Source organism: Drosophila subpulchrella, chromosome 2L (assembly GCF_014743375.2).
Source record: "Drosophila subpulchrella strain 33 F10 #4 breed RU33 chromosome 2L, RU_Dsub_v1.1 Primary Assembly, whole genome shotgun sequence".
Taxonomy (NCBI): Eukaryota; Metazoa; Arthropoda; class Insecta; order Diptera; family Drosophilidae; genus Drosophila; species Drosophila subpulchrella.
In genome coordinates, this window is record NC_050610.1 from 11,448,759 (window position 1) to 11,471,468 (window position 22,710).

At 44.4% G+C, this 22,710-nt stretch overlaps 4 protein-coding genes, 2 non-coding genes and 1 pseudogene across 7 annotated transcripts; 2 read left to right on the plus strand and 5 right to left on the minus strand.

Moving 5' to 3' along the window:
- Positions 1-1,331: 1,331 nt before the first annotated feature.
- On the minus strand, positions 1,332-14,788 carry LOC119547917 (fatty acid synthase). The gene is made up of 8 exons (XM_037854957.1): positions 14,185-14,788; positions 11,879-12,091; positions 9,631-11,108; positions 6,696-8,117; positions 2,459-6,265; positions 2,301-2,396; positions 1,637-1,780; positions 1,332-1,570 (listed from the first exon to the last, which is right to left on the minus strand). Exons 1-8 carry the CDS (start codon positions 14,519-14,521, stop codon positions 1,460-1,462), a joined length of 7,608 nt encoding a protein of 2,535 aa, XP_037710885.1. The 5' UTR covers positions 14,522-14,788; the 3' UTR covers positions 1,332-1,459.
- On the minus strand, positions 8,593-8,704 carry LOC119548913. Its single transcript, XR_005219354.1, has one exon. It is a non-coding gene; the product is annotated as a U5 spliceosomal RNA (small nuclear RNA).
- On the minus strand, positions 9,223-9,341 carry LOC119548909. Its single transcript, XR_005219351.1, has one exon. It is a non-coding gene; the product is annotated as a U5 spliceosomal RNA (small nuclear RNA).
- A 27-nt stretch (positions 14,789-14,815) lies between the features above and the next one.
- LOC119547923 lies at positions 14,816-15,560 on the minus strand. Its single transcript, XM_037854963.1, has 2 exons — positions 15,389-15,560; positions 14,816-15,200 (listed from the first exon to the last, which is right to left on the minus strand). The coding sequence occupies exons 1-2, from the start codon at positions 15,453-15,455 to the stop codon at positions 14,881-14,883; spliced, it is 387 nt and encodes a 128-aa protein (XP_037710891.1). The 5' UTR covers positions 15,456-15,560; the 3' UTR covers positions 14,816-14,880.
- Positions 15,561-17,126: 1,566 nt separating this feature from the next.
- On the minus strand, positions 17,127-18,654 carry LOC119547918 (reticulon-4-interacting protein 1 homolog, mitochondrial). Of its 2 annotated transcripts, XM_037854959.1 has the most exons (3): positions 18,034-18,653; positions 17,377-17,982; positions 17,127-17,321 (listed from the first exon to the last, which is right to left on the minus strand). In XM_037854959.1, exons 1-3 carry the CDS (start codon positions 18,553-18,555, stop codon positions 17,217-17,219), a joined length of 1,233 nt encoding a protein of 410 aa, XP_037710887.1. In that variant the 5' UTR covers positions 18,556-18,653; the 3' UTR covers positions 17,127-17,216. The 2 variants fall into 2 exon arrangements, with proteins under 2 accessions (XP_037710887.1, XP_037710886.1); XM_037854958.1 differs by having other exon boundaries at positions 17,377-18,654.
- An 852-nt stretch (positions 18,655-19,506) lies between these two features.
- LOC119547920 lies at positions 19,507-20,379 on the plus strand (annotated as a pseudogene).
- A 528-nt stretch (positions 20,380-20,907) lies between these two features.
- On the plus strand, positions 20,908-21,762 carry LOC119547919 (trypsin alpha-like). The gene has a single exon (XM_037854960.1). The coding sequence runs from the start codon at positions 20,923-20,925 to the stop codon at positions 21,685-21,687; it is 765 nt and encodes a 254-aa protein (XP_037710888.1). The 5' UTR covers positions 20,908-20,922; the 3' UTR covers positions 21,688-21,762.
- Positions 21,763-22,710: the final 948 nt, after the last annotated feature.

Here is a 22,710-nt window from a genome sequence, read left to right on the forward strand (position 1 = left end):
GCTCTCTGTTAGCGTTAACCCTTGTGGGCGATGCGATAGTGGGGTCACTGTTATGTTAGAAATGCCCTTGCAGAGAGTTCTTTAGATTCGGGCAACTTTTCGAATCCCCGACCTTGTAGACCTTCACGATAAGCCTCTATTTGTTATTCGATCCGGTTTCCTATTCTTGTTTTCTATATGTATTGAGATCAAGATTAGAATTATATACTTTGTTAAATGTTATTAAGTTTCCAAACATTCATATATATTTAAAAAAAATTGAGATCTGAATTTTCTAAAATTATAATACACAACTAAAATAAAAACAAATCTAAAAAGTTCTTGCTTGAGAATATACTATATTTGTATATTCTCAAGCAAGAACGTGTGTTATAACAGTGAAAAGGTAAAATTACGTAAGTTTTGGATTCAAAGAACGATGGGTTTTAGCATGCCAATATATGTATATTAGTAGGATGTAGGCAATATAGGGTATGTAAAGTGCCTCTATTTGTTATTCGATCCGGTTTCCTTTTCTTGTTGTCTATATGTATTGAGATCAAGATTAAAATAAATATACTTTGTTAAATGTTATTAAGTTTCCAAACATTCATATATATTTTTAAAAATTGGAGATCTGCATTTTCTAAAATTATAATACACAACTAAAATAAAAACAAATCTAAAAAGTTCTTGATTGAGAATATAAAAATATACAGTGTTATAACCGCTATAAGGTAAAATTACGTAAGTTTTGGATTCATGGAAGGATAGGTCTATATATAAATATATATTAGGGGATGTAGGCACCATAGGGTATGTATAGTGCGGCTTACCCAAGTCATCTTGGCCCCTCGATGTTGCTCTTACTCCCTGTAAACCTCTGTTATTGTTGCTGGACTCTGTGCGGCGCTTAAATTCGCATTAACAGCGATAAGTGGTCAGCTGTTGTGTGCGTGACGGAGATGTACAAATTTTGATTTGCCCGCCAAAGTCGGACCACTTTTTCGTCGATTATTAATCGTCTGGCGAGATCACGGGCGCGATAGAGTGGGCGGCATTATCAATTATGGAAAGGTACGCCGAACCGAAGTCTGCTCCAGCGGGTCAATAAAGCCAGCCAGCACGGGTCAGAATGTTCGGATCGATGTGATTCATCGAGACAATCATGCGAGTACCACGCGACTTTAATTTGCGATTAAGAATTGAGGCACAGCACGAACTTTTCTAACCGAAAACAATATTAAATGATCAATTAAATAGGTTATGAAATCGAAAATATATACTCTATCTTACTAAGTTGTTAATTTCGAAAAGTTCTAATTAAAAAAGTTCGTCTGTACTGAAATTAGTCGATTATAATTAAACAATCTCTGCAAGATTGCTACGTGTATTGGTTTGGTTAGGGGGTACATTAAAATCTACAAAGGATATCATCAACATAATTAAAGGAAAGGGACTAGAAACTACAGGTCTTCCACTAGGGACGCTTCCTCAGGACGCGTTCGATGATCTGAAGAGTGTGCGGCTCCTTGAGGAAAGTCCTGTGTGTGCCCTCCACCACATGCATATCGATCTGGGCACTGCAAATCTGCAAGGGATCGAAAGGGAATATGAGACTGGAAATTCTAATATACTTTTATGGGGATTAACTTACCTCCTTTAGGCCATAATCCTGGGCCATGATCGCATTGTGCTCCGCCGACTTGATCAGCACCACATCGCTGTGGAGTTGCTGGGCGCCCTTGTAACTCTCAGAAAGCAGTAGTTTCTGTTTAAACATGCAGGCGGCCTTCTTGATCTGTAGGTATAAAGACATGTGGGAATATAATTCAGATTAATTTCTTAATTAAATTAATCAAAAGTCAATAAACCTCCCAGATTTTTCAAGACATTAAATAATTGCTTGGAATAAGTACCATATTATTACAGTACCTTTTTTTGCACTTTATTAAGCCACTTTTTTCCGGCCATAAAAATAAACACTTGTTCAGTTGCCCCCGGTAATGCCTACTACTTGAAAAAATATAAACACACCCTTAAGTACAGGTATTTGTGCATCAGCTTAGTTTATAAGTACATGTACTATATATAATTAGCTACATTATCAATCTTGACATGTGCCAATATATAAGTAATTTATATTAAAATTGTAAATTAATATATGAAGAATTTGATTACTATAGATTTAATTTGACTATCAATCACATGTCACCACCATTGGAAATTATAGAATTATATACGGAAATTATACAAATAGGAAAAATTTTAAATTGGTTTTTTATAAGATATATCTACTAGATCTTGGACCTATTACTTACCACTTCTCTGGTTTGCTGGGTATGACCAGCCAGGGTGTCAGCCAGTTTGTCCAGCTTCGAGGGCCATGTCTGGACCCCATCGAGGAGTTGTAGAAGCTTCAAAGGGGGGGATCACAGGAATAAATCAAAGAGTCCAAGTAGACATTAGAAAACCCCACCTGGTTGTAGTCCACATCGGCGAGCAGGGCTCCAAAGTAGGCCAGCGTCATGGACTGCTGGCGGTTGAGGTCGTCCGTCTGCTTTTTGGCCTCCTGGACGTAACCACTGGCCATGGTGGGCGCTCCGTCCAGCATGATGACCTTGACCCCGAAGCGACGCTGCTCCAGCGCCACCCCGATGGCGTGGGCGAGCAGGCAGCCGTAGGAGTAGCCCACGATGTGATAGGGACCGAGGGGCTGGAGCTTCTGGATCTGGCGGAGATAGTAGGCGGCACAGGCCTCAATGGACTCCAGGGGCACCTGCTCCGTGCACTGCAGCCCGTAGGCGGGGCAGGTGAGCGAGGCCGCCAGCGCCTCCACGGCTATTGTGAATCCCTCGATGGGGGCCAGGAAGAACACGGCCGGATCCTCGCTAGCCACAGGAGCCTTCGAGCGGAGACGCACCGTCACCTGCTGGGGTAATACTTCCTTGGCGAATACCTTGCGCGTCTCATCGCTCTGGGGTTGCACCTCCAAGTGGGCCTCCTTCTTCGCTCCCGGTGATTTGGCGGAGGAGGAGGAGGAGGTTGACGCCACTGAGGGTTGCTCCTGAGCATCGATCTGCCTCAGGGCACTAAAGGTCAGCTGGCGGATCTCTTGGGCGCTCAGAACCAAGTCGAAGTGCCGCTCCAGCGTCTGCTTGATCTCCGTGCTCATCAGCGAGTCCATGCCCAGGTCGAAGAGGGTCGTCTTGTCGGAGACACTCTTCACATCCCTCAGGCCCATGATATTCGCAATGGTGGCTATCAGACTCAACCGATTGGCCTGCTCCGTTTTTCGCTTCTCGGCCACCACCATGGAGGCCATCACGGGATGGGGTTGCTGCAGGAACAGGTCCAGGGTCTCCAGGCAGCTGTTCATCCGTTGGGGCAGGGTGCCGCCCACCACCGTCTCATTGTTGCCCATGTGCTCTATGATCAGTCCAGTGTCGCCAATGGCTCCCCACTGGATGGCTGTGCCTGGGTAACCATACTCCTGCCGCTGCTCACAGATCCTCTCCATTGTGGAGTTGGCCAGTCCGTAGTTGCTCTGTCCCAGGTTTCCCCTTCCGCAGGACAAGCTGGAGAAGCACACGAAGTACTCCAGGGCGGGACAAAAATCCCGAGAGATCTTGTCAAGGTGCTGAGTGGCCAGCAGTTTGGGTGCCGTAACCTTCTCAAAGTCCTTCGAGCTCTGATCCTCGATCAGTCCATCGCGCAGAACCGCCGCCAGGTTAAAGATGCCTCCAACCAGGGCCAACTTGTTGCTCACCTCCAGCAGTTTTTGGCAGCCCACAGCGGTGGTCACATCATTGGTGTCGATCTGCACCTGGACTCCCCTATCGTGCCAGCGTCGAATCATCAAAGCCTGATAGCCAGTCTTCACTCCCGACCGAGAGCTGAGGACCAGGAAGCGGGCTCCTCGGGCGACCAACCAGTTGGCCAGCTCCAGACCAAATCCTCCCAGTCCTCCGACCAGGATGTAGCTCTTCTCCGGGTGCATGTAGGAGCGGGGAATGGCCTGGATCTGCCGGAGTCGCGGAAGAGCCGCCTGTTGCTCCTCCTCCAGACGCACCTTGACCACCACCTTGCCAATATGCTTGCCGGAGGCCATGAAGCGGAAGGCCTTCTCGATTTCTTGCTCCGCAAAGACTGTGGTGGGCAGTGGCTGGACTGCTCCACTCTTGATGCCCTCCGTGACCAGCTTGGCCACCATCAGCTGCATCTCCTCCTCCCCCTCCATCACGCTGTCCAGGAGAATCCCGTGGAAGGAGGTGTTCTTGAGGAACACCGACATGCCCAAGGGAGTGTTGTTACTCAAATCGAACTTACCAATCTCCAGGAAGCGACCATTCAGAGCCAGGCAGCGGATGGAGGCCTGCAGCTTCTCCTCCGACAGGGAGTTGAGCACCAGTTCCACTCCATTTCCATGGGTCTCACTCATGACCAGCTGCTCGAAGGAGGTGTCTCGGGAATTGCCGATATTCTTGGCCAGCAGCTTAGGGAATCTCTTGAGCAGGAACTCCCGCTTTTCCTTGCTGCCCACCGTGGTGAACACGGTCAGTCCATGGGCCAGGGCCACAGAGATGGCCGCCTGACCCACTCCTCCGGAACCAGCATGGATGAGGATCTTCTCACCCTCCTTCATTTGTCCCCTGACCACCAGAGCATAATAGACAGTGGCGTAGACACAAGGAACCGTGGAGGCCTCCTCCATGGTCCATTTCGAGGGGATTTCCCAGAGTAGATTCTTGTTGGCCAAACAGTTGGTGGCCAGGGACTTAGCAGTGACCATGGCCATGATGCGACGGCCACGGGAGTCCCTACCAGCAAACTCCAATCCAAGGACACAGTCTTGGTAGGCCAGATCCCCGGGCAGAGCATCCACACCCAGTTTTCCCGAGGCCAGCATTACGTCCCGGAAGTTCAGGGGGGCATAGTACACAGTACAGGGCTCCAGGTGCGACTGGCTGGGATTCGAGCGGGGACTCTCGATCCACCGAAGCGAGGAGAGATCCCCCTTGACGAGGGTATTCACATAGGCCTGCTCTACGGGCAGCAGAGGTGATTGGGACTCCATCTTCAGGTGACGGAAGCTGCCCCAATTTCCATTCCTATACACATTAATAGCAAGATCTTTGGCCAACTGTTCGGCGTAGAAGGGATCCTCCAGGGCAAACTGGGGCCCACCTTCATCAAGGATCAGATAGAGACGCAGGCAGTTTCCACCCGCCTCCCTCTTCAGGCAGTTCATCAAGCCCAAAGCTCCGGAGTTGGGTTCACCTTGGGCCACCAAGTAGAGATTCTTCTGCTCCGCCTGGGCTTTGGCAAGCTGACTCTTAAGATCGTTAACCCACTTGAACTGCCGGTTGGTTAGCTGAAGGACTAGATTCTGAGTAGATTGAATAGTCAGAGCTTTTCTGGCTAGTACTAGGACTCGATCTGTTCCAAAGAACTGCTCCAAAATGGGCACCAACTTGAGTTTACTCAACTTCTCCTTTCCTATTATGTTGTACCTGCTGGCCACTTCCTCCAGGAGCAGGAAACCCGACTCAGCTTTTAGGCTATCCAGGCAGTGCTGTAGATCCTTGAGAGAGTTTTTGGCTAGAATGTCCGGGGAGTATACAAAATGACACTGCTGCTCCACTGCACCAGCTGAGATATCTTTGGCTATCAACCTAATGCCATGCTCCTTGAGCTGATCACCTAGTTCGGATTCGTTGGAGGAGCTGGTGATCACCGCCATGTCAGCTACCAGAATTGGTTCTCGCTCTATGAGCTCAACCAGCTGCGGGGCAATTAGGGTATCCAAAGAGGACCTAGTTCCAGCCAATTCCACGCCCTTGAGCTTCACAGCTCCGCCGCTATTCTCGATCACCAGTTGGATGGCCACTGCCAGAACCGTGCTCCTCGACTTCTGCTGATCCTCCCGCTGACCAAGGTGCTGGAAATGAGGCCAGAATCTGTAGCGCTCCAAGCTGGGCGCGGATTGGCCACCGGATCGCCTCTGGGTCTGAGCGGTCTTCATCTTGTGGATTTCCACTCCGCCGCACTTGACCACCGAGATGTTGCGGTGCCAGTTGACCGTCAGCTTCTGCTGGTGCTTCTTGGCCAGCTCCAGATGCTTGAGGGGATCGATCAGCGCCCGCTCGATTCCCGTGGGCACGTATAGCTCCCGGATGTCGTTGCTCAGGATGCGGAACTGCAGCATGGTGTCCATGAAGCTGATCCAGTTATCCGCCCACTGCAGACGACCCGTCACAGCCGCAATATCCGTCTCCAAAATGCCCTGGGATTTTTTAAAGGGGTTGGAAAATAAATTATCTTTAAGGTACACTGTTTAAAAAAGTAAGAAATCCAAACATATATTATTTAATAAAGTTAATATGTGAAATATAATGAAAATTAATATGGAAACATTAATTTAACAATTTTAGTTAATTTAAGAACTTTGCAATTTGTTTTTACTAAGAAATTCTTTTTTTTTTCTGATATAAAAGGTGGTGCAAATTCTCAAAACAAATTAAATATATGAAAAATATTTTAGTTATAAAGTATTTAAATTGAATAATTGAATATGCTCACACTTTTTTCGTGCTTAATTTAAAAATTCAAAACCATATTTTTAATTCAATTAGCAAACACTAATTATTCCTTTTACATTTTGTGACTGTACTTAGAATCTATCTTATGCATTTGTTTTTCGGTTAAGAACTCACCTGGAAAACCCCACTGTAGTCGTAGCCCCTCAGCCTCAGCTCCTTGTAAATGTCCTTGGTGCTCAGCTTGTTGGAGCCAGCTATCCCCGGCAAAGATGGGAGCTGCAGCTGCTCCTGCTGCACATTGGTCACCAGGCGGATCTTGCCCGAAGCCACCAGGCTGCTGCCCTCGCAGATTTCAAAGGAGCTGCTGCCCGGGAAGAAGTTGAGTGATAGTTTCACCACAGTGCCCACGCCAAGGATGGTGGCTCGATGGAAGACGACGTCCTCGAAGAGCACAGGAGTGCGCAGATAGTCCAATCCCTGCTGCTGGGCGAGACTCATCCAGGCCAGGGTCATATAGCCGGTGGCCGGGAACAGAATCCTCCCATCGATCGTGTGCCCAGCCAGATAGGCATTCTCCTCCTTGGCCAAATCCAGTTCCACACTCAGCTGGCCAGCTTGCCGACCGCCCTTGAACTTGGGGTAGTTCCATTTCTGGGTGTGATCCCAACCAACCAGGGAGCCCAGCATGGCAGTACCACGGGAAACGGGATAGCTAATGGCTGGGGAGATCTTCAGGATCTGTGGCTGTCCTCCGGCAGCGAAAAGTCTGCCCAACTGGCTGAGGAGGAACTCAAAGTTGTTGGCATGACCACGCTGCATCAGACTTACATAGCTGATCTGGGGGCTCAGGGATCGGAGAATCGCCCGGAAAAGTCCATGGGGTGCTATCTCCACAATGAGGGCATTCTGTGGGATCTTCTTGATGGCCTGGAGGAAGAGCACTGGAGATATCAGGTTGTTTATAAAGTAGCCAGCCGATGCCAGATGATTCTTCTCCGTTTCCCAATCATCTTCTTTGACGCTGGTGCTTAGCCATCGCGGACTCTTCTCAACTGGTTCCGGGATCAGTTTCTCCAGATTTCTACGTAGCATGGGAGCGGCGCCTTCAATGTAGGTACTATGGAAGGCATAGCCTCCGGAACCCACTTCCCTCACGAAGATCCCCTCCGCCGTGAGCTTCTTGATCATCGCATCCATGGAATCCGGTGGCCCCGAAACTGTGCAGTTATCATCGCTGTTGTGACACACCGGATAGCAATCCTCTGGAATATGGTCTCTGATCTGCTCCCAGCTGAGACCCACAGCTGCCATCTTTCCACGTGGCAGATCCGGAGTGTCCAGGACACTCCTGCCGCGCCAGTAGGCGGCCAGCACAGTTTGCTCCGCCGTGAGACATCCGTCCATGTAGGCTGCTCCCAGCTCACCAGCCGAGTGGCCAATGATGCCATCTGGCCGGATCTCCAGCACGCGGAGAAGATCTGTCAGTGCCACCTGAACGGCGGACACGGAGACAAAGGAGTACAACATATTGTCAAAGGTGCGTTCCGTGGATCGGGTCAGTACGTCTATAAGATCAAAGTCCACCTTGGCCAGAACCTGAAATAAATTAGAATGGAAATGCTCAAATTAAATAGCTGGGTAAGAAACCCATAAATTACTATTATTGAAGAATTATCAACATTAACAAAAACAACATTATCTTGAATTACTATAGTGAATGCTTACATTAATCGCGATAAGGTTTTCTATGCATTTAAGTATTTAGTATGTAGACAGAAATCTTCGCTGTGGCAGATTTATTGAATAAGATAAGCCAACCCATTTATATAGTTAAGGATTATGTCAATCAAAGAATTCTAGTTATAAGATTTCGACCTATTAAAAAAATAATAACTAGCGTAAGTCTTATTCATACTTTAATGAAATTAGGAATTTGAATAGTAAGCGAGAGCATTTATAATTAATTCTTTTATTTCGATCAAAAGATTTGTTTCCTATTTATGCAAAGCCACGGATAAGAAAAAATTTCTTTTTTATAATTTATTATTTATGGCCCCATAAGGATTACTCCTCCAGGGCTCTGGAAAAAAATTAAGTTTAGACTCATTAGAGTGTTCCTCTCCACGGAAATCTTTAGTAAAAGGCGAAAGATTTATTCGACAATTGAAGAGAAACCAGAGTAAATTTTCATTTCCAAGAAAGTGTCTTCCTATTCTATCTGAGTCAGAACCAGTTGGGAATTATAATGCAAAATAAAAGAATGCAAAGGGTCAAAAGGGTAGTGATCAACAGTTTTCAGGGATGAAGATTAAGAAAGTATTATAATATCGAGAATATGCATTTTTAATATAAAATATATATGTGAGAGAATTTCAGTAAATAAACATAAATGAATAAGCCTTGTAATATGTACTTAATTTGTTTTTTATTTTTATTAAACTTTAAAACTTCCAAAGAAATAATTTAAAGGAAGATGAAGTGTTACTCTAAACTAAAAGCTATTTGAAAATAATATTTGCTGAATGTTCTGAAAATTAAGTACATAGTTAAATTATACTCTTTTAGCTCTTACTGCTAAAGATTAAACTGATCGTACAATTATAATGCGACCGCAGACAGTGAGGTCATTTAAAAACAAATACAAAATACTTCCAGCATTGAATATAACAAAATACAATTTATAAATTATGGCCCCAAACGCATACGCCTTCGGGGCACTAAACAAAAATTCAGTTTAGACTCATTAGAGTGTCCCTCTCCACGGAAATCTTTAGTAAAAGGCGAAAGATTTATTCGACAATTGAAGAGAAACCAGAGTAAATTTTCACCCCCAGCCAAGGGCGTCTGTACCCGATTTGTGCTAGAACTTCTTGGGAATTTTAAGGTAAAAGAAAGGTAAGGAGGGATTGCCCAAGGGTGAGCTATCTTTCTAGTTAAGGGTACGCCCTTCAGGTAAAACAGTTAAGGGCTTTATTTGATATAGAAGTAAAGTGGAATGCTCAAAATAAAAATTATTATAAGCAAAACACGACAAATCTTTTGGTTTTATTGGTATTTGGTATATACATAGCTATAGCCCCATTATATTAAAATTGAATAAGGAACTCACCTCGGCACACTTCTCTATGGACTTTCGGAACACCTCCAGCTGCATAAGATCCTTGGCCATGCTGGCCCACTGGCTGCCCATGCCGGCGTACACGAACCAGATGGGTCGCTGCTCCTCCTCGTAGGGCAGCACCTCCTCCTTGACGGAGCCACTGGATCCCAGGACAGCGTATCCCCTGAACGGATGCAGGGGAATCGGATGAGAATGGATGTCATTAATAAGGGTCACTAGCTCCGGATCGCCCCTCTGCTCGCTGGCCACTTTCAGCAACTGGTGCACTGCCTCCTCCGTGCGGCCAGAGCAGGTGACTAGCCTCAGCGATTGCTCCGCCTCCTTCACATTTGGTGATGCCCTAGGAGCTTTGCCCTTCGCATGGGACTTGAGCACCACATGGGCATTGGCACCTCCAAAGCCGAAGGAGTTCAAACCCACGATGCCACCCTGCCAGGGAAGATTCCGATCTACCACCTTGAGACGTCCGTCAACCAACGCCGGAACCGAAGGATTGGGTGTGCGGTAGTGCAGATTCTTTGGAATAATGCCCTCCTCCATGGCGATGATCATCTTGGCCAGGGCACTCACCCCGGAGGCAGGCTCCGCATGACCCATGTTGGACTTCACGGAGCCAATGAGTAGCGGACTGGATCGTGAGGGCCGGCAGAAGAAGTTGCTCAGCATGTTGGCCTCCTGGTCATCGCCCACTGGGGTGCCACTGCCATGTGCCTCCACGTAGACCACCTCGTCGGGATTGAGGCCTATTTCACTGTACGTTTCCTCTAGCAGAGCCTGCTGCATCCGGCCATCTGGGAAGGTCACACCCTGCTCCTTGAAGCCATCCGTATTTGTGCGCACATTCAGGATGCTGGCGTACACCCTCTTGGCCTCCTTCCTCCGCTGGAGCAGCACCACGGCACAGGTGTCCGCCCGGGCATAGCCATTGGCCGCCGCATCGAAGGTCTTGCAGGAGCCATCGTGGCTCACGATGCCCAGCCGCAGGAACTGGAGGGCAAAGATGGGTTTCAGGATGAGATTCACCCCGGCCACCAGGGCGTAGTCGCAGCGACCCGCCCGCATGTCGGCGAAGGCGTGGTTCAAGGCCACCAGCGAACTGGAGCAGGCGGTGTCCACGATGAAGCTGGGGCCCTTGAAGTCAAAGGTGTAGGAGATCCGGTTGGCGAACATGGCCCGCGCACATCCCGTCAAGCAATAGCCATTGATGCTGCTCGGCTCCATATTCGGGATCTCGTGCTCCGTCTCCACGAAGGAGAGGCCTATGTAGACGCCCGTCCGGCTGCCCCGCAACTGGGCGGGATTGATGCCCGCATCGATGATCGCCTCGTGGGTCAGCTCCAGCAGCATCCGCATGCAGGGGTCCATCAGCTCCGCCTGCTTTTGGTGCACGCTGAAGAACTTGTCGTCGAACTTCTCCAGATCGGTGTCCTTCATTTTGGCCATGCGCTCGGGGAGTCCATAGATGCCTGTTGGGTTAGATAAAGAATATTTACAAATATCCAAAAATGGAAAGCTTACATTTTCGAATTAATTGATAGGACTTTTAGCGAATTTAGTTAATTGAATTAAAGAGTTTTTATCGAGTTTCTAATATCAAATCAATCTAGAAAGATAAAGTTAATTAAGCTTAGGCTTTTTTTGCAGTTAAATCCAATTGTTAGGACTGAAAGGCAGCTGTTTATAAGCAAACCTGTTTTTAAAGAATTTCTTATATATATTTTAAATCGAAATATATACTTCATAAACATAGTTTCTTATATCAAATCGTTTTATAAATGGATTGTAAGCTTTATTTCGCATTTAAATCCCATTTTAAATGGTAGAAATTAAAGACAGCAGCTTATGAGCCATCAAAAAATCTAAACCGGTTTCATATTTATTTCTCACGGCCCGGCAGCAGAACGCGGCCAGGCACTACAAAAATTGCCTCGGATAATGTGCTCTTCACCTCCGCCACATTGCGTAAGTTTTCACTCCACAACTGAAGCGGGGATCGAGACATAACCAACCCCAACAATCGAGGGACCCTCTATTCAGAGTTTGCTATAACCAATTGGGAATTATTTCGACGACCGAAGGAGATCGAGGAGTCTTGAGAAAAAGATTGCGAAAATAAAACTCAGGGGTGGGTCGTTGAAAGTTTGCTATGAGTCAGAGGTTTGTTACTCCAGTGAGGGGAGATTTTTAGCAGGGAAGAGTGTTAGAGCTCCATATTTCTTATATTATTTGTACGTACCTGCTTCCCAGCGACGGGGCTCATCTGTGACCATATCGACACCATTAAGCAGGTTGTACTTAAACTCCTCGATGTTGCTGCTCTCCGGCAATTTTCCGGACAGTCCTGAGATCACAATATCTCCATCCTCGCCCGCCGTCTTCTCCGCCTGGGTTTTCTTCTTGTTCGGCATTCTGGGGGATTTGTCCTGGCTCAGTCTGTATGAGGACCCAACTATACGAAGATATAGAAATTTGGCAAAATATCCTTAGTTTAACGAATATCTCTTAAAATCATATCTGCATCCTAAAGACCTTATAATAATAAATTATGGATGTTTAAAAATATTATAATAATCAAACTGATACAAATTTCTTTTGATTAGGTACATTAGTCCGATATTGGCGTGGGTTATGTATCTTCTGTCAAAAATACTTTTAAATGTTTAATTTTTACTCCCCGTTCATAGCCACATTTCCTGTTTATATGAGGGCCATACTATAAAACTATAAACAATATACCATATCTGATTATCTAAGTTCGAACTAATTTTTCTATAATAAACGGACTGATAGTGATGATCAAGGGACTTCCTTTTCATTAATAAATCTTAATTTTTCATAGTAATTAGTTGGTTTTTACTCCCCGTTTATAAAAGAAAGTTGGATTAGACATAAATAACTGATAAGAAGTGTGATGAATTCCAAATAGCATTTAATTTTAATGAAACATAATTTATTTTCAGTCATTAAAAATATTTATTTTTCTAATTCATAATTTGACCTTCAATTTTGCCAAACAATTGGATCCGTTGAAGACCGAGTTTTGTTATCAGCATAACATTTTTGTAAACAAGATTGCCATTACATTCATAAGAAAACACAATCGGTCACCTTAGAGGGAAAAGAAAAAAACAAGCAACATAAATATTGATTGGCCAGCCGATTTGGAAGCAATAAGCAAGTACAACGCAAAAAGGTAAGCATGCCATATTCTAACTTGGAAGAACTTATCAATTTTCAGAAACAAAAAAAAGTGACAAAAGTGATAATAAATTTTGATTAAAAAGTTATAGCATACATAGCTAAGGTGTGTTTCCATAATTTGCATAGCCTGCAATTCAGATGTCAAGCTCTTTAGAATCTTTTTAAAAGTCGATCTTCTAATCTAAGATGCGTAGATAAGGCTTTCCTATAAAAATGCTAAATCGACATTTTATGAGTAATAAGTACTTGATGGCAATCGATTCTCCCCACTTGATTTAATGAATTTTGTCGCCCTGCTGATAAGGAACCACAGCAGAGGTAGTCGCCTTTCCTATCCTATCAAAACTATAGTGCAAATGTATATGCAGGAATCGTACGATTCGCCTGTTCGGCAGAAAAATCCAAATCGGAGGAGGAAGCCGGGTGCGGATCACTGGGTTTCCTGTTGCCAACTTACGGGAGCCGACTCTCGAGATAGTCGTCCAGCTTTCTACTGCGTGCACTGCACCTGGGCGGGATTGGGGGCACATTGGGGGGATAGACCCGATAAGCTCTTGATAGAACATTCCCCCCAAACGCTATGCTAACACTCAAAACAACGAATGCGGCGCGTGCCAGAACGCACACAATGGGCATAATGAACTGAATGGTCTGGTGCGATCAAAGGTTCCCCAAACACAGATTCGAGGTGTCTACAGAATTAATAGTGATTGTAGAGGCACAAATTTTTTAATTTCTCAAGAAATTTTCTATTATTTAATATATTAATCCATTTTTAAGCCGACATTATTGTAACTTGGGGACTTTTTATTGTTTTTAAATGTTTATTTATTTTATTGTTCATTAAGTTCTTAAAATAACGAATTTTGTTTTGTTTTTTTAAATCATTGACCTTAACATGAAGTCCATTTTTATAAAGAATTTTATGTTTCACAAAAAATAAAGTCACGAATCCTTTTAAAGGATATAATAATAAAGGATACAATATTTTAAATATTTTTAATTTATCGAACTACAGTTTTTCACAATTCATTATGCGATTAGAGCAGCACTTTCAGGAAATTAAAACATCACACCATTTGTATTTAGCACTTGAAGAAATTCTCTGAATTAAAGATAGGTAGATTGACCACTCGACACTTGCATTTATTAGAATTTCTTTGGACAGTGTCACATCTTGGCTTAGTTCAGTACGCCGTAGAATTTATAATTCCTTTCTTTTTTAGAAAAAAATAGATCGCTTGAAGGTTTAGTACGTCGTAGAATTTATAATTCCTTAATTTTTTGAAAAAATAGATCGCATGTTAAAACACGCCACTCTTTTCATTGACTTTGACTCACATTTCGTATGACACAAACTCGGAATTCGATTGAGGGTTTTGGGGGAAGGTAAGATATCACTTTTAACGGCCACCTTTATTACTATTAAGTTCACTGATCGCGTATCCTTTTTGTATTCCGTTTGGGGACGAGGATGTGGCTGGGATTGCAGGTCCTTCTTGTTATTTTGTATATCCTTATATATCCTTTTTTGGTGGGCACGTATGGATCCGACTTGTTCCGCAGACAGACTGAACAAGGGCTGCACTCGCCGGATTCCTTTTATATAATAGACCTGCAGGGACAGGGGGTACCGGTGGCCACCGAAAGACGCATTTTTAATTATCCCCGTAACCATAGCATATGGTTAGCGCACCGATCTCATTATGACTGCGCCAAAATCGCCACAACCAGGCGCTGAATTATTCATTTTTATGCAAAACTCGCCTCTAACTACGAGCAAATCAAATAGAAAATGCGACGTCGAGCAGGACAGGTGTACCTGTACCCCTTTTCTTTCTTATATGTATGGTTTCTTTTTTTTTGTGACCCTGCCCTGGTAATTAGTCCAAGTGTGTGCCATCGCCCATCGCCTAGTTAACCCAGTTGCTCGAAAGCCCGTCCGTCTGGTTCAATAACACGCCCGGATACGGATCGCAGTACGTTTGTTTATTGGATTGGAGTGATCCCATGGGACTATGGCGGATGGTTTCCTCCCTAGGGACTCTTCTTCTGGACCTTTCGTCCTGCCTTCTTCTTCTTTATCCCCTTAGCGACAGTCTTTGGCATCCTTTGCTTGACAACCCGGCGCCCCAGACGAGGCGTAATCCGGATTCCAGAGGGCACTTTGAACTTGGGCCGGGTCTTGCGAAAGTTGAAGGGCATACGGACCCTCTCGTCGGTCAGGGATATTACGCCCAGGTAGACGCCCACCTCCAATGCAAAGTCCACCGCTTTCTTCAGGCTGCCAAAAGAACCGATGTGCTCCTCGAGAATTATATCCTTGAGACTATCAATCAGTTCATCCTTAGTGGTGCCTGATGAAAAATATGATATATCATAACTTCATTACATATGTTTTTTTAGTTTGGAACATCGAAAAGTATAAAATAATCGAGAAACAAAGACATTCCAAAAATCGCTATATACCAATGATATCTCTTTAGTTATAAATCCTAAGTTGCTGACATGAAACCATCACACAGAGTTCCTCTAAATTACTCACATAGTTGCGGCTGCCGACTAAGCATGTCCAGTATATACGGTATCAAAGAGGAATTACACTTATTCATTATAAATTTTGTTTTACCGGTCACCAAAATTTCAATATTTATGTACGATTTTTCTGGAGGTATTGAACTCGTATTCCGATTCGTGTAAAGAACAAATGTAGAATGAGAATGACGTTAGCCCAGCAAAGGCCTCTTGGATTTGAAATATTTCCAAAACAACACGCATCCTTGATCGAAAGCAATTAAGTGTCAGACAGCATATTCAATTTCCCTCTTTCACTGTTTAAAATACCAAATTAAATCTAATTAATACACTAGACAAATTAAATACCGATTAACGAGACCCATTTCCTTTTAATTGGATGCAAATAATTTCCAAAAAATGTCATTGGCTTGGCCCAATTCCTATCACGGCATTAGTTTCGCCTAATCCACTGCAGAGATTGGAGTACAATCAATTCGCTTACTAACAAATATTCAATTCATATTTCTGGATCTATCCCAACAATTTTCTGTGATATTATTGCGTAAAAGAAATAGCCTGGGAAAAGAAATTGTAAAGACGACGATAAAGTTATATCATGCAGTACATACAAAATAGCAGCCACTAAATGGATGACACATTATTATGCTTAAATACAAGTGCTCTATACTCGAGTGTTTAGGTTTGTTACTGCCTTGACAATTTTTCCCAATAATAGCTAATTTTATTCAGACATCAGATAAGACCTGGGATTTCAAGGCTTTCAGAAAGCTCAGACAAACAAAATTTTTCCTCAGCAATCTCTAGTGCCTTAGTTAGGGTATAGCGATTATAATAGAACACTTGCGACGCTTATTAGATTCCAAGTTTAATTTCAGCTGTGGTCCTAAAGTAGATATGCTAAGCACTAGATATGTACGTATGTTATATATTTAGATAGCAAACCATTTTAAGGGTATTCCTACATGGGTTAGCAACAGCTGGGCAATTCCAATCATATCAAGAGTGACGGGCCCGGTAACAAATTGAGTGCTATTAATAAAAACCAAAACAAAACAGAGACGCGTGCATTCTTCGCTTTTTTCGCCGGCTATGTCGGATGATAGCGGCGATGAAGAGGCTCTTTTTTGTTAGCTTTGGAAAGCCTCGACCTTGGCGATTGCGAGCTGGTCATGTTCTGATGCTCTGGAGCGTTGCGAACGCATGTGAACGATGTGATTAGAGCGAGCAGGCCGCGTGCTGCGGAATCGCCCCGCCGGCCACTCAACCTCTGATAACGAATCTGGGTATTAGAACTTAACCGATAATGGGGCAGCTAGCCAGGCAGGCGATGGAATAAAATTAGACGCACGGAAATTTTCGCAGACCGATGGCGTGTGTCGTGCCTCGTCAACATTGGTCCGAGAATAGTTTAACGATGGGCGCACGCCCATCCCAGCCGGTGTTGGTAAGGTATGCTCGCCAAAGTTGAATCACTTGAGCTGCAGCTACCTGACCGACCAATTGCCCTTCAGGCTGGACGCCTCAGATCCATCGACGATAAGGGAGACTGAGAGCGGCTTTTCACGGTGATTTAAAGGTGATCCTTGACGGACGTCAGCCCTCTAATCGCGCAGATCCGCGGTCAGTTTGTGTAATAGAGATCCATATGCGTCAGTAGATCGGCTTGGAATTACACTATTTGATCCGTGAGCAAGCAGCTCTGATGCATTTCAATGGCGTCAAAGTGTTTCTGTTTCGCAAAGTAGTTCGCTTTAGTGTTTTAATTAAACAACACAAGCGTTTAATGGAACAGAAACAATATCAATAATATCAGTCAGTCATTCGGCCGTTTCCTCTCAGAGCTTCACCACAATCTTGCCCCTCAAGTGTCCGCCCTTCATCTTCTCAAAGGCCTTTGGCAGATCACCGAACCCGTAGCTGCTATCGATCAACGGCATCAGCTGAAAGGGCAGGAGAGGATTAGTCTAGGGAATAAATTGCGAGGGCACTACAAACCTTTCGCTGCTCCACTAGTTTCTGTAGGAATTGAATGCCTTGGGGTGCGGGACTGAAGAAACCCCACTTCACAAGCCCTCCGCGCTGTGTGACGGACTTCACGTTGGTCTGGACCAGGTCAAATACATTCTTGAGCGCTCCCAGGCCCAATCCCTGCTTATCGATGTTGGCCAGCAACGGGGATGAGAAGGTGATGTATTGCCGGAAATCGAACTTTGATTCCGCCGCCTGCTGGCCTCCTTGGCCGGCACAGTCCAGTACGATGTCATAGGGTGCGTATTTGCACAGCTCCTCCATGGCCTCGCAGTTGTTGTAGTCCACAACGATGTCTGCTCCCAGATTCCGCACCATTTCTATGGCATTTTCGCTGCAGGTTGCGAGAACCTGAACTTTTTGTGACTTGAGGATTTGAATGGCCAAGGTGCCAACGCCACCGGAGCCGCCCAGGACTAGGACACGCTTGTGGGCACCTCCGCCGGAAGCTGTGGCGGCTCCACAAGGACCACCTAGGCCTCCGGTTATGTACAGGCCCGACCAGGCCGTCAATCCGGCGTACAAAACGCTGGCGGCCTCGCTGTCATCCAGTTCTTTGGGGGCAGGAGCGAGCTGTGGGTTACGAATTACTTTCAAGATCTTCTGAGATTTAGTAGTACTTACACAATATGAGGGGACGGCTACGTACTCAGCATGAGCTCCTGCGCTGGACTGCAGAGGCACCACTCCCCAGACGCGGGCTCCCAGCGGCAGTGAGTCCGAGGGAACACCCATGCCCGTCTGCACCAACTCGCCGCAGAACTCGCGACCCAGGATGAGCGGGAACTCGATGCCATCGCCCGGCTGACAGCGCATTTTGTTCAGCACAGTGGCTCCGTATCCGCGGAGCATGGCCAGGTCGATGGGATTCACTGCGGTGGCCCTGATCCGCACGAGGCACTCGTTTGAACTGCGGATCTGGGGGATCTTTAGCTTATCGGAGAGCTGCAGCTCGTCAATTTCGCCGTAGTTGTGCAACTGCCATCCGCGCATTTTGTCCGAGGATTTGGTGTTCGGCGGAGGCAATTGCTGGTCATTTGTTTGGGAGCCGGAGAGTGCAGATTGTGCCGTGGCTGAAAACTGGCGCCTGGCGAGCGGGATGCACTGCCTCATAGAGAGGATGGAATTAAAACCGATAGCCTGCATTGCCGGGATTTAATTTAAAAAAACCCTTGACTTTAAAATTAAGCAATTATTCCTAACAAATTCGTTTTGTTTTGGTTTTTGTAATCGCTGGAAAAACAGCTGATTCTTGTTATGTCAAAAATCATCGCAAGCAAAATCGATAACAAATTGATTACATGGCTATCGGCCGTTATGTTCTTTAAAATTATTTGAAATTATTTTTGTTTTACTCACAAATATTCATGAAAACCAAAAACATTGCATTTCAATGATATTTAATTTTTTCTTGTTGGGATTGTATTTAAATGTGTGCAAGATTTAGATGTTTGCTGAAGAGTTAGCAGCCAATGATCCCTTTGGGTCCCATCCCCACATATAACCTTCACCTTACTTACATTTCACCGCACTTAGGGTTCATTCCAGTCTTTATGATTTACTTTGATCGTTTATTTTCTTGGTCGCAATGTAACTTATAATATAGGGGTACTATTAATCTTGATATAACGCCGCCGCCTTGGCTAAAAAGGTCCTGAAGGTCAAGTTTGCTGTCATTCTCAATTATAGTTATATTAGTAGATATTAGATATAACCCACCAGTCGTGGCTTGTGCCAGGTGATGTTTGCTGCAGGACTTGCAGCTTCAGCCCATGCGAACCACCAGCGAATGATCCCATCCCCACATATAACGTTCACCAGGAGCTTACTTAAACCGGTGGGGACACAGCAGCTCCATGTAGATTTATTATTAGTTTAGTAATTATTTTTAAAATAGTATTTAAGTTCACAAAGAAAATATTTTACCATGGTCTTCATAAATAATATAAACATTTTTCCAAAAATAGTCAGCTACAAAACGAAAAAAGATAAGTTCTCCATTAACTCTCTAACTTATAGACCCTGGCTATATTTAGGAATGAGATATTGTCGTCGCTTAGGGCTTGACACCAGATAGTTGTATAAAAGAGTGGCAAAACTTTCATTTTAGACATCGGGAACTTGAGCCAAACAAAGTTAAGATGTTCTTCAAGTATATAGTTTTGTCAGCAATTGCTATCCTGGATTCCGCTGCACGAATCCCTGAGCCAGAGGAAAGGATTGTCGGAGGCCACCATATTCCCATCGAATACGTTCCTTGGCAAGTGTCACTGTTAAATAACACGGTACACATGTGCGGGGGAAGTGTATATAGTGATCGGGCTATCCTTACTGCTGCTCATTGTCTTGTTGTTCCCATTGGGAATTTATCAGTTTGAGCTGGATCTTCACATTGGAGTAGAGGTGGTCAAGTGGTAAAGGTTCTGAAAGCCATATCCCATCCTAAATACCAAAAATATCCTTATTTGCGGTATGATGTTGCTGTGCTGATTTTGGAGTCACCCCTCAAGTTCAGTGCTTATGTACAGAAAATAGCGCTAGCTGAAAAACATTCTCAGGCTGGAAATATAAGCTTGGTCTCCGGATGGGGAGGCACCCGATACGGCGCTAAATTCGGATGACCAATTCTACAAGGCGTTCATGTGGCTGTATATGATCCCACTGATTGTAAAAATAGATATGGTGAGGACGTTATTTGTGCCGATACTCATGGAAGGGACACATGTCAAGGCGATTCCGGCGGTCCTTTGGTTAGCTTACCGGATCGGAAGCTCATTGGCATTGTTTCCCATGGAATTAATTGTGGTATTGGCCACCCTGCAGCCTATGCAGATGTTGTTTTTTTCCGCAACTGGTTCAATAGAACAATCAATGAAATTATTCAGTGATTTCACTGTCAGTTAATATTGAAGTTTGTACAAATAAATTCGATTTTTCTAATAAAACAAAAATACTTTTCTTAATTCGTAATTTATTTTCTTTTCTTAATTTATATGATTCATGGCGGGATTGAAGTTTTAAGATATTTCTCTTGTTAACGATCATTGAAAGGGCTTTTAAGGGTCTGAAACTCTTAAGGCTTTTGAGTATTAAAAACATATATTGTTTTATAGTGAAACTTATGATTTTAATCCTTTAAAATGAATATAATTTTACCCGTAACTCGTTGAGTAATGAGTAGCCTATTTTACAGTCCACAAACGGACCAATGTCTTCTTTCTGTGCACTCTTAATCAGTATTTCATACTTTGAAAAAAATGAGGAAGTTATATGTTAAAGGCTGTCATAAGTAATTATTTAAAATACAGCGGCACATGCGGACCTACATGGTATTCAGAAAGAAAATGCATTACCTCGGTCGGCAGAGATAATGATGCGGAACAATAGTCAGTGAAAAGATAAGTTATCCATAAACTCACTAACTTATAGACTCTGGCTGTACCAGGTAGTTCTATAAAAGAGTGGCACAGCTTTCAGTTCAGACTTCGAGAACTTGAGTTAAACAAAGCTAAAATGTTCTTTAAGTGTATAATTTCCTTATCAATTTTCGTCCTGGTTTTTGGTGCTCGAATTCCAAGGCCAGAAGAAAGAATTATTGGAGGCCATCATATTCCCATCGAATATGTTCCTTGGCAAGTGTCACTGTTAAATAATATGGTACTCCGCTGCGGTGGAAGTATACATAGCGATCGGGTTATCCTTACTGCTGCTCATTGTGTTGTTAACGTAACGATTGAGGATTTATCAGTTCGCGCTGGATCATCGCATTGGGGAAAAGGTGGTCAAGTGGTGAAGGTTCTGAAAGCCATACCCCATGAGCAATATTGCCACACTTGTTCTTTCAACGACGTTGCTGTGTTGATTTTGGAGTCACCCCTCAAGTTCAGTGCTGATGTGCAGAAAATATCTATAGCCGAAAAACCTTCTCAGGCTGGAAATGTTACCTTGGTCTCCGGATGGGGAGATACTCTCGAAGGCGCAAATTTCACTTGGCCAATTCTGCAAGGCGTCCATGTGACTATACTTGATCCCACTGATTGTAAGAGATCTCATGGTGAGGACGTTATTTGTGCCGACGCTATTGGAAGGGACGTATGTAACGGCGATTCCGGCGGGCCTTTGGTGAGCTTACCGGATCGGAAGCTCATTGGCATAGTTTCCTGGGGATATGGTTGTGCACAGGAAAACCCTGGAGTCTATGCAGATGTTGTCTTCTTCCGCAACTGGTTTAGTAGTACAATTAATGAAAATCTCAATTCAAATACCGACGAATGTTAAATATTAGTTTGTACGCAAACAAAATGGGAAGTCTCTATCTCCTCCAATAAATAAAATAAATATTTTTTGAAGAAATACATTATTACTAACAATTTAAACAATTTAAAACAGAGTTGAAGGATCTTAAATAGTTTATCTATCTTTAGAATCCTCTTACTGATTTTCAGTTGATTTGATAGGAACTGATCTTTACAGAGGTTTGGAGAGTTTGAACCCCTTGGATTTTAGGTAGGGACACCTGGCCACAGTGCTGCTTAGCTCAGTTCCCTCACAGAGATTGCACACGTTGCAAGGGTAAATAATTTAAGTAAGATTAATCCCAATCACCAATATATAATCGATTCATACGATAAGACTCGAAGCGTCCCATGGTCTCTATTCTCCAGTTGATGTTCTGATCCCATGACGTGGGCAGTGGCTGTGGGAATCCGTTTGTGCAGATGCTATTACCATCCTGGTTACCTTCGAATACGTGGTCATCTCAACACCAGATTTTTCGAGGAGAAGAGAACGCAACACAAGGTGACACTTCCGTAGGCTCCTCCTCGGGTCTGAATTCTGGTTACATTGCGGGTTCCAGGAAGTCAAAGTTAACGAACTCGTCCTGTTTGTTGGCCAGTGGTCGCCATCCCAAGTTGAGCTCCACTGTCCACACCCAGAGGATTCTTACAAATCAGATCATCGATCGGCGGATGAGTGGGCGAAGGTGGGGTTGTCCTGTCGAGCGTTTTTGATGCTGGCGGTTGTAATAAATATTTATATTTTAAGGATCTTATACTTCCGGCAGAAGTGTGCTTTGATCTCAAGGTGGTATAAATGCTTGGAAACAATACATTTCGGAAACTATAAAATCTAGTTGGGATTAAGCATGCAGAATCTAGAGAATCTTGCGCAGCGCAAGTTCATTTCAGCAAAGTGCACACAAATCGCCCCAAACTTAACTGCTTCCATATCTGCGTTTCCCTTGCGGTCCCTCAACCGAGTTACGGGTAGCTCACAGTCGATGCACCCGACAATTGCGTT